Genomic DNA, 12,080 nt, shown 5'->3' with positions numbered 1-12,080 from the left:
ACAGTGACATACGTGTTAAACAACCACACCCAGGGGGTTAGACTGAAAATCTTTGATCTAAAAAGTGTCACACTTTAGACTTTAGCACTTGCCCTGCTCAGTTTGGTTCAATCAAAATGTTATTTTCACTTTCTTTTAGAGAGGTGGAAAGCACTAGGCTAAGGATGCACCAAACAAATGTAAACCAAACACCATTTGGAAAACATCAGATGACCTTTGGGTGAGACAGCTCTCTCATGCTCATTTAAGAAAGAAAGACAGCTACTCATTGCGGTTGGTTAGTGCCTTGTTAAATCCATCCTTGGTGACGAGATGAAAAAGCATCTAGGACGTTCCCAGCAGGACAGCCTCCTCCTTTCACACCTCAAGTAAACAAACCTGCCACACGTCAACATCACCAGCAGAGGGAGCGACAGAGCATTACATTTTTCACACAGAGGGATTCAATTCTTTAGAAACACTGAGAAGAGGTGAGAGGTGAGCGTTCACATGTTGTGCAGACAGAGACGCAAGCTGGTATCTAGCAGAAAGACAAGTACCACCAATTGCACATGTAAATTGTACATCTGACTCGCTGTTATCAAACAATCATCCCCTCGGATTACCATCCAGATCACACTGCAAATTCAGCTACAACATCACTCGGTGGCATCTAACGACTGCCTCATTAAAGAAGACAACGCTGGAGGGCGTTGACGCTCTTCTCTCTTTAAAGAAAAGGAAATACTGAATAGAATGAGCAACAACTGGAGAGAAAAGTGGTAAAACAGAGTTCACGCAGATTGCTGTGGAAGGCTGACAGACATAATGTACTGTTGTGGAGCTCCTCACTCCATAAAAACCTCATTTACACACTCCACTCCCCATCTGCAAGTCTACTGATCTCTGTGTGTGTGTGTGTGTGTGTGTGTGTGTGTGTGTGTGTGTGTGTGTGTGTGTGTGTGTGTGTGTGTGTGTGTGTGTGTGTGTGTGTGTGTGTGTGTGTGTGTGTGTGTGTGTGTGTGTGTGTGTGTGTGTGTGTGTGTGTTCATTGTGTCGTGACAGACCAGTATCATTATGCAACATAGAGAAATGACGCTGCGTCTCCACTACAGAGACCCCATTCTACTGTTCCTTTGTTTTCATCATTTCTGTCCTCTCTTCTTTACGCTTGTCCTCTGCCCGTCTCATTGAGTGTCTATTCTTGAACGTAACAATGCTGCCCAGTGTCCGCACGGCAACGAGGAAACCACTCAGACAGAGCGAGGGAGCCAGAGAGGCCTGGAATGATCTGAATGAAAGCGATCCCGTTCTCTGGGCTTATTCCAAATCAATTCTTACATGGAAGGTCCGGGCTACAGTAGGATTTGTGATGCATTTCACTCAATTTTTACATGGTGATTTTCTTTTTTCACCATTTGCATCCGTTGTAGGCTACACCTCAAAGCTAGAGGACAAAATCGACATATTGGAAGCACAAAATGCTTGGTCATGCACTGGTGTTAGGTTGTCTCGGGCACTGAATTACATTTCCAATAACTTACAATACACATCTGCAACTGAGAATACTGCCAAATGCACGATTGTATTTTCAAAAACCCCATAAAGCTTTTGAGGAAACTAATCATGCTCTTCCTTATTTTCTATCATATATATAATGTTAGACAATGTCAGATATTCATAATAAATGTGGCCAAAGCTTTAAATTATGAGGTAAGCCTGTGTTAAAGTAATCCCTTTGAGCAAAAACCTCAGATTTCAGGTCGTCTTTTCCAACCCTTCCTTTCTACTCTCGGCCCAAGGGGACGTCGACCCGTGCCAGATTTATTTTAATGGTCATCTGGCTACATGAAGCTACATGCTAACGCCAGGCTAAGCTGTAATCTTGGTTTTTGATGTTTATGTCTCCCCGATTTCAGTTGACGTTCCTTCGAGAACAAGTCTGGTTGTGTAGTGTCACAGTATAAAATGCAGCGTTACGGTCAGTCCCAGGATGACTCTATGGTAGAGAGAAGACAGGATGAGAAAAATAATGTGTTTTTGAACATTAAAGCATGTAAACATGTTCTAGTAGAAACAACATGTCCCCTTTAACGTTGATTGACAATGCTCACTAGTTCACTCTTTAAATTTATCTTTGTTAAATTCCACAAATCCAGACACTCACTGGTTCTGCTTTCACTCAGTACTTTTTAAACTCCTAATTACACCATTAATCACTTTTCCTGCTTTACATGCTCAAACGATGAAGGGTAGTTGCTCAGATTGAAACAGTCCTGTCTCTTTCCTTTTCTCTCACATTTATGCCGATGCAAATTCTTTCCTAATAAGTTAAGGTGTGTCCCAGGAATATGCTCACCAAATCTGACTGCACTCCATGTCTCTACCGCGCCACTTTGAGTGTCTACTTGTGTATTTCTTCTCTTGGGACTTATTAAAATGTCAGAAATGTGTGTGTCAAAAAGGTACTTTCTTATGAGGAACTCTCAGTGTTTCACTCTTGCCTGATTCATTCCGTTATGTTGTTTCATATTATTTAGTATAATCAAGAATTCAACACCCCATATACTGGCCATGGGAAACGTGAATACAGAATTAAATCTACAATACAGAAGAACTGTTTTCACTTGAGATCAGCTGGGCTTCTCCCAAAACTGATGACTGTAAAAACAAACCTGTGTATTTGTAGAGCTGCCAATTGAATAAGTTATAACAACGCTCATTAAAAATAGCCCTTAAATTACAATAAAGAGCCAAAAGAACGAAGCAGGCTAGAACAGTGTATGCGCTTCTTACAGTTTGACGTAAACAATGCATTATTGTTGTCATACCCTGAATACATTTACATATCAGGGTTGGCTCCATAACAATTATAAGCACTATTATCTACTTAAAGACTTCTGAGATGCTTCTGGACACTCTTGTCATCGCAAATACTGTGGGAAAGCTAATTAGTTTACCATGCTTGGTGCAGCATACTAAAAAAGACTGGCAATTTGGTAGATGGTTTTCATTATTTAAAGTCAATACATTTAGTGTAAGGATAATGAAAACATAGGAACATGCATGATTATTTAGGACATACATGTTGCTCTAGGTGACACTAGTGTAAATCTCCACTTCTAGCGTTTCTCCTCCCTTGGGTCATTTCCTTGTCTTGCTGTTATTGGCTACCAGGCTAATCTCTGACTGGGACATCACAGATGGCACATAGTGAACGCCAAAATTAGCACACACACACCTATGCGCTCTCTCTCCCTCTCCCTCTCCCTGTCTTTGTCTCTGACACACAGCTCAGCGTGACAAAGCACAAAACCACATGGTGAGACATTGCGTGCTTCGATTCCTCACCCATACTCACCACCGCAACCTCACTAACACATACACACAAACTGGCAAACAACTGCAGTTCCAAAATATTATTCACCTGGGTGCAGCGTTTGGGACATTGTGCTTCATTTGTTCACATGTCGTTTAGATCGCTCTTTAAACACGTCCGTTTAAAAGGGTAAGTCTCTGTGATTGACAACTATCCTCTCTTGTCCTGATTCTGACTTTAACCCCGCCCATCTGTTGCTCTGAGTGCACGACAACAAACACTGAGATTTAATTGCAGCCACAGTTCAAACAAGGTACGCGGTGTTCCTCACCTTCTGTGCTGAGGCCAGGGCTGGAGGTGAAGCTGGCCACATCCACGATCTTTACAGCAAACTGCTGGCCTGTGTCCCTGTTGATGCACCGCCTCACCACGCTGAAGGGACCCCTGCAGCACACACAAACACACACACACGAGTTAGTGACATAAACACACAGACAAACATCTGAGCATGCATATGATTTCTCAGATTCAAACACCGTAATAAATTCAGTTAACACTTACCAGAGACACATGTACACATAATCACATGCACACAATTACACACAGACGCCAAGTGCAATGGGCAGACATAGTGCCATTTCTGAAAATATTCTGGATTTACAGTGGGTGGTTTGCTAGGCATCGTAGCCATGCTCGTGCCAGTAGGAATTATAGAGCAGTGGTGTGCAGCGCAGCTGTAAAAGCTAAAATAAAAGCTTTATTATAGAGACCTGACCAAGGGAGACCTACCCTACAGGGTTTATTTCTGTAAGGTTGAGTTTCCTGATATAACTGCAATGGGGCTGACATATGGAAGCTAGAAGGTATGTTTTCCTGTTCTGTGTCTAGGGATGGCACAACAATTGTTTTATCGCGCTAATAAAGTTAATCGTGAGGAATTTCCGTTATCGGGTTCATCATGAATATCCTCACTTGACCAGCGAATTGTCTGCAGTTAACTAGTTTTTCCTCTGTTCATAACGTTAAATTGGTCACAGAAAACCCATCTTCTCATGTGACGTCGCCTATTAAAAGAAGTAGAAAGAAAGGTAAATGTTTGTTACATTAACAGTGCTGTGCAATATCAACCACAGCAACAAATTTGATCATTTCGTACGGCTGTACGCATGTAGAATAGATTTTACGTTAACAAAAGTTTGCTTCGCTGCACTAATTGCCACAACACCTGATTTGGTGTGAATACAGCATAAACACGTCAGTTCACAGCTAGCACTAGAATCCTCCAGGTGTCTTAAGTGACTACTAGTGATCGGATCTCACCAATTGCGCACCAAAACCACTTCTGAATGTGGTCTAAGCGATCAGATCTCAATGCAAGACGCAGGTTAATGCTAGACCTGATCAGGGCCGGAGACACACACACACACCCCTGCCGTGTTACAGCTGTCGCTACATCTCCAAAATCTACAATCCTCAGAGGCGGAACCAATGCTACTGGAGACACACACATACACAAACAGACAACACACACAATAACACCCACAGAAATGTGGTGGCCATTAAAAGTTAGTTTAAATGATTAGCAAATGAAATTGCCTGACAATGCCAGTGTCAAACAAACAGAAACAGTTAGTATCCGTGCATGTTGTGAGTTTGGGGGCTGCAGCTGATTTGCGCTCACATCTGCTGTAATGATTAACCCGTACTAACAAATGGCGGCAGACAGTGTGTGTACGCTCCGGGCTGAGAAATCCGTTAAACACAACACTGTTCCCTCCAGAGTTCACAGGAATCCTGCTGATTATCTGACAACCCCCGCTGACCTTTGCCCCCCCATGGCTTGATGTACTGTAGCAGCTGTGTTTCTTATTAAAAAGAGGGCCTCAGAGGTGCAGGGTGCTTCGTGAGAGTATGGTGGAGCTTCTGACACCCCCGTACCTACCTTACTACAGTTTCAGATCTGTGTTTGACTAGTGAACGTATAGGGGATTAAGTCAGAGGCTGCAACCGCAGGGATACAAATGATGCAGTGAGGGTAAGGCCATCTTGGCACTGATTTAATGTGTGTCAATAAAACTCATTAACATCATTAAGAAATGAGGTGGGGTTGGGTGAACCTGCCCGATTTTATGCATCAACCCCATTTGTAAGCTTAGCAGTCAATTCAAGGGAGCTGCACGGAGAATCAATCAACCGAACGAAGCTTTTTCTGAAAGGAGGTTGGGGCCGCTATTTAATTAATTAATAATTGAATAAATCAGAATGCAATTCATCGCATCATCTCATATAAAACTAGATTAAATGACCATTCAGCCATGTACAGTAGCTATTATAGAGGCCATATAAGAAAGCAAGGATGTGTAAGAGAGAGAGTGAGTGTGTGTCTAAGCGTGAGGAAGCAGAGGGGCCGCATGCCATACTGACATCACCGCAGCTGTGCTGAGTGGGCTCATATAAAAACGCCCACACATGGCTCACAGCGGCAGTCATCAAACATTAGCCCAAAGTGGCAATCTTTACAGACTGCTCCCAAGCTTATTTCATTTCAACTCTCTGCTCTACGTTAACTCTCTGCTCTATGTAAATCAAAGACTTAGGGGCGTTTCTAACGTCCATGCAGGGGAGGAGGTCTCTGTTTTTTTTCTCTCTCTCCCAAACAGGGACAGGACACATCTGTAGCTGCGGACTCAACATCACCAGTATGGCTCTCCTGAGAGCAACCATCTTTGCTTAAAGCAGCATTTTGCTTCACTTTAGCTGAGTCTAGCAAACTAACCACTCGGTTAGTTTGTCCCAAAAAAAAAATTTGAGGTGAAAATGTTTGCACAGCTGTGAGATGCAGCAACACTGTTGGTGTTGTTCCCACGTTATTATCCGGAGCCAAGTAAATGTCAATCTATCTGATCTGTCATTGTGCATGTTAGTGGCATACAGTGACAAGCCTACACCGGTAATTTTTAATATTTTCTCAATAACCCACTGCATGCCCAAAGATACCTCTGAAAGGTGGAATCATAGTATTCTGTGATTGTTAAGTAAGTAAAAAAGAAAGAAGGAAAGAAAGTATGTTAGTGGTATGATTTCATAGAGCTTTAAAAATAGCTAAGTCAGTGGTGATGGTCGTGGATACACAGAGAAGACAAGTGTCTATTCATTCATTTGTGCAGCACGTGCTTTGAAAGAAAAAAAAAAAACATAAAAGTGACTCCAACAGAAGGCTTCTGGGATAAGTGCCGGTTGCCCCACTGCCCAGACTTAGCGCAAGTGCATAAATGTTAATTTCACAAGTTCAACAAAGTTCAGTGCTGTTCCACTTCTGTGAATGTCTGAGCAACAATAATCCAGAGTGTTTCCGCATGCAAATTAGAGCTCCCTTTGAATATTAGCGGGGAAATTAGTATTCCCGTTGCAAATTAAAGTTTAGAGCAAAGATACCCTGTGGAGGCTCCAAAGCTTTGGCAGATCCTTTCCTCTACATAAACCAGAAGAAAATCCAGGTTTGTTTACACCTCTCTATAGAGCGTGGCCTTGTCGCCTGAAAGAAAGCTTCCATCCATTCACGATGACTGATCTGATGTGTGTGGGCAGCTAAAAGAGAGCCTATATTGTACACAGAGAGGAAAGTTCAAAAGAAAGAGAGTGTTCTAGTGCAAGAAAATTACAATTAATGTTGCTATACTGTATGCTGGGCTAGATATTAAACATATCAAATCAAACATATTTCGCCGTTTAAACTAATGACAACCGGAAAATACCTGACATGACTTTTTAATGAAACACACATTACTCTCACTTGATAGCTTCCTCGGCAAAACAGATGGGAAGATGACACATTTAATAATGTGATACGTTATCGGTCCCAGCAGGTATTCAGTGTCTTGCTTCAGGACACTCCGGCTCAGTGGATGCTTGCCAAGCTGGGGGCTTGAACCCTGCGCTTTCTAGCAAAACAGACAGTCTCTCTAACTCCATTTACATAAATAAGAGAACAGAATACTAGAAAGACATCCAAATAGCTCAAACACATCTATACTGTGACAAGAAGGTATTCTCTTCCTCTACATCTAAAAATGTAACTTTGCACGCTTAAAACTGAAGCAAATGCGTCTTTCCTGTAGCAAAGCATTGTGTGTGAGATTTGTATGCTAAAGGTTTGGAGAGAAACTTTCATTAGACCAATAAAAAACTATCAAACAATCAATGAAAGTGTAAGATTTAAATGTCATCCAAGCAATTTAATTATCCAACTCAGAATAAACCAGAAGGCTGATCACTTCATTGGTTTAGAGTGAGTCGCACATCCCGATATCCTTGGCTCTAATGAGCACCCCAGGGCTGAAATAAAGAGCGAGAGAGTGACTCCAATAGTGCTTCTCCACAACCTAAGTCCTATTCAAACGGCATCATTACAGACAGAAATGGATTCAATTGCTTCAGCACTTTGCCAACACTTCAACTTGAGCTGAAATCTCAAACACAGGCCTATAGGGGTGGTACAAAATATAGATATGGAAGCCAAACATTATTGATACAGTGGTGCCAAATTAAGATATTTCTATTAGAGAGAAATGTGCATTTTTTTTACATTAATTAGTTTGTCTTTAGCTTCCTGTAGGTCATATATATGCCTGTTCAACAGCTTGTGTCATCTTTCACCAGAGTTAATCCAGACAGTTGAATTGACACCTGACCTGTTTGATGTTGAAATAAGGCTAGTATGACCACAGGGGAGTTGAATGAACATTTACATGCATGAGCTGTAAAATCAGACAGTCCTGTGTCTCTTTATAGCCATGCCACAGACAGCTCTTGCTGTTGCCATGCAACTATAAGCCCTTATGAATCTGGGGTCCGACTTGTTAAAAGTTGAAACATTTCTGACTTTTTATTCTTTGGCTCTCAGTTCTGAAACCTTGCTAGGCTCTTGGTGCTGCTCGCAATGCAAAAAGCACATCTTTCCGTTGAAAATAATGAGAAGGCAGTAGCACTGAAAGGAGATACCCCACTGGACACAGTGCCTTGAAAACAATCATAACTCAGAGTGCTATACTAGCACAGAGACAGGACACTTGAAAAAGCTGAGGGAAATAAGGTCAAAGGGAAAATGTCAACCAAAAAAAACAATTTCTAAATGAAATTACTAACCGTCTTTCAGTAGAAATCACTCTAAACATGCCTCTCTCTACAATCCAAGTTTAGTGGAGATGATTACTGAAGAGTGATGGCGTCCCAAGTGCTCTCAATCCCACCCAGCCAGGCTGCTCCTCTCCGACACAAGCCGATCAGGGACAATAATAGACAACTTTGCTGTGCAACAATAGAAGTCTGAAGAAGGGAAGGACTGGATAATAGGGTTTATGTACAAGTTTGAAAGGAGATCAAGGGTCAGCGAGAGACACGCACAGGACCGAGATCATCCAATAATGTGAGACTAATCGCCATGACAACTCTTACATTAAATGGCAGAAGGTGAAGGACTAACTAATTGCAACAAATGTATTAGGGATTAGCTCATTTAACTCACTCTGGATTATAGTATTTTTTAGTTAGTATGCCTTGATCAGACACTGTTGATGTTCATCAAATATTTCAAATTGGTTAGACATTTCTGAACTAACATATATCTCAGATCCAGTCATAGAAAGTCAGTCAAACACTGCCATTTAAGGTCGATCTTCATGTAATACGAAGTAATGAAAGTCTGGAAGAGGTCTTCATTCCTACAGTCTATAATCAGTCTATTTAACCCAATCATAGGCCAACATATCACTCTGACTTCAATCATATGAGATCAAATCAATCAAATGCTCAAATGTAGGAGCAGGAATATTCCCTAACTAGAAAGATGACATGGAAAATGGTTTTTATGATGGATTGCTGTGGCTGCAAAGCATTTCCAATTCAAATTTTAATTAACATCCTCAGGTCTTAGCCGTCTTCCATGTCTTCCACTGCCAAAAAAGTAGGGCCAACAGTAAAAGCTAAGGTTAAAAACAAAGTGGGAGGTGGGAGAGTACTGCAGTCAATGTCTGCTGGCATTATTTATATCCTTAGCCTCAGGGCCATCCCATTCCCAACTCCACTTGTCTCCATTGATCTGCCTCAGCCTCCTGGATCAGGGCCGAGGGAAAAATGATCTCCCCTTCTTCTCCCGGCATCGCATCCCGAGATACCAGGACTCAACATATTTGATCCATCAACTGCAGTTTCACAAAAGAACTGGCAGGATATGAGGGATTTTCCGGTCTTTTCTGTGACATAAATGTGGCTGTTACTAAAGCTTGTAATACGCTCCAGTCAGTATCTTGTTCACTCATCTATAGCTCTTCCGTGTGGCCATACCCAGCGCAACTGCTCAAAACACTCAACAAGAAGTATTTGGGAATACTGCATTTCTAATGTTTGATTACGGCTGCAGGGAGTACCAAATTGAGGTTACTACATTTTGGTTAATGTAGCCTGGAGGTATTCACCTCTACACATGTGATACTCCATGCAGGGTATACAGTTATTGCCATGCAGGTTGATTATTGCAGAAATATATTGTCCCTATAGCACAGGCACACCCTATGCATGCACTGTTCATTTGAAGGCTAGGGTGGACAAAACAAACAAATATAGTTAAACCCACAGCTAGGGGCAAGCAACGTAAATTAAAATAGGTATAACTTTTTCATCTATCATGCACAATGGCCTGTGAATTCAACTTCCAGTATTTACCTAGTTGATTTGGACTGTCCAATTAAACCATACAAGCATTTAGATGGTTTGCACCATTTCCGCATTAACTCTCCCCCAGTGGCTCCTTGTATCTGTTACTGGGACTCCAAGGTAGTGCTCCTGGACCAACCATCAATTAGTAACCAAGACAACAGGAAGTCCCAGGATATAGAACAGGGCCTGAGGGTCCGGAGAGAGTATGCCTCTTTCCCCTGGAACAAACTTAATGGACCCTCAGACCTCCAGTGAGTGAAGCTTGCAGGGGGGAGGGGACTGACTGGTAGCCCAGGACTGTTATGAGTGTGCCAGCCTTCCCACCTCACATCCAGCTCTGACCACACATGCTTACCGTGGCAATTTTTCAGTTTTCATAGCATCTTGAACCTTTCCCTCTTATTGCCTCCATCAGTCTCCTGGTTTATATGAAAACATCACAGCTGAAAAGCTCAGCCTCCTCACAGGCTTGTCAGTCTGCCTGTAACTGTATGCAGTTATGGCTACTGTCAAACACGGGGATTAGAAGATGCAAAATCCTGTCTGCAGACATTTTAGCTGTGCAGCCACACGTCCTGGATGCAAACTGCCAGAATATATTTCTTCAGCAACTGCAATACATGGTATTAATGTAGACACACCATAAGAACATGGGGGGTTTTCAAATGCACAATATAACAAGGTAGCAGGACACCAAGACATGTACTTCTCCATCTTTAAAACCTGCAATCAAAAAAAGTTAATGTCTGATACAAGTTCCTAATCATGCTTGTAATTTCACTTGTCTGATTGGAGGTCGTGAGGTCAGGCACACTCTGCAACTCCTAATACATCAGATGATCGTGTGCTTGCTATTGCTCCATAATAGAAAGTTAAATGGCAGTGCAATTTGAGGAGGGACCTCACCTCACCCACGCTGAACTTTCCCCCTTGGAAAAACCTGCGGGGCCTATACACATGAGAGCAGTGGCAGCCAATTAAAGATGGCCCTTGCTGCTGTGCTGTGTGGCAGAAATGATGAGTGTATAAAAACAAAAGAGAAAATAACGGGGAAAAAAACACCCAAATATAGACAGAGGAGCGGGCAAGTTGAGTGGCTAACGGCGGTACTTACTTGCCAATCACCTCGCACAGCTCGTAGACATCCTCGAACAGCACGTCGTCGTCCGCCATGGTCATTCAGGTAAAACGGGGATGCTCTCCTCGAGATATCCCACCCACACGGATACAGAATCAATGATAACGGGCTTTTTTTGGTGCGGTTACTACTCTACCGGGCTGTACACTCCCGGTAAAGACACGAAAATAAGTGACACACTCGAGAGTCCAAGTTAGCCGGCTAGCCACGTTAGCTGGCGTCCAAATGCTGTCACTCCGCGGCCCCACCTTCTCTCGAGCTACTAGCTAAATAGTAACCACAGCACAGACCCCAGGGCGTAGAGATTTCCTCGCTCGTTTGCAGAAAACCCCCCCACCCCTCTTTGCATGCCTCGGGGTTTGTATCTTACTGTCGGGGTACTGCCAGACACAGGTTCTCCCTCGGCAGCATCCACGGACCAAGATGCTCCTTTCAACCGCAAAGCTAAAGGGGCTCTGGAAAAATGGTTGGCTGTGCACACCCAGTGTATCACAGACGGCTTATCCCCACCGAAATGTGTCCCGGGCTGCAATATGCTTCAGCTTCCCGAGCCCGAATAGAACACATTTACGTGCATGTCGACGACTACTCTCGTTGCACACGCCGTCTGTGCTTGTGAATATTGAAATTATATCATATTCCGACCGTTTCGTCCACCGTTGCTCCAGTTCCTCAGATGCTGGCTGGCTTTGACTGGCTGCTCCTCCGACTTCCAGAAACGCCAGGCTCCTCCTCCTCCTCCTTCTCCTTCTCCCGTCGTCCAGGAAACTGGTCCGCCTCAGAGCCGAAATGGCCCAGGAGAGCGGGGCTCAGACTCCAGCGTAGCTCGAGCCAAGATGGCGTCCGGCGGGGAGTCTGATTTAGGCGCAGTTTCCTAATCTCCTCCAACGGTTCGCATCCAGTGTATCCCGCGCAAGCGTCGACCAACCA

At 43.2% G+C, this 12,080-nt stretch overlaps 1 protein-coding gene across 2 annotated transcripts in view; it reads right to left on the bottom strand.

The window, feature by feature from the left end:
- Window positions 1-11,802, bottom strand: part of LOC310964937 (peripheral plasma membrane protein CASK-like) — a 36,697-nt gene extending 24,895 nt beyond the window's left edge. For both annotated transcript variants that reach the window (XM_083938267.1, XM_083938266.1), the window contains exons 1-2: window positions 11,127-11,802; window positions 3,630-3,742 (exon numbers count right to left, since the gene is read on the bottom strand). In XM_083938267.1, coding sequence (XP_083794393.1) covers window positions 3,630-3,742; window positions 11,127-11,191 — 178 coding nt within the window. In that variant the 5' untranslated portion in view covers window positions 11,192-11,802. The remainder of the gene's footprint in view (window positions 1-3,629; window positions 3,743-11,126) is intronic.
- Window positions 11,803-12,080: the final 278 nt, after the last annotated feature.

The sequence above is a fragment of the Echiichthys vipera genome (assembly GCF_963691815.1).
Source record: "Echiichthys vipera genome assembly, chromosome: 23".
NCBI classification, from domain to species: Eukaryota; Metazoa; Chordata; class Actinopteri; order Perciformes; family Trachinidae; genus Echiichthys; species Echiichthys vipera.
Note: the sequence above shows the minus strand (reverse complement) of the source record. Positions and strands in the feature narration are given on the sequence as shown.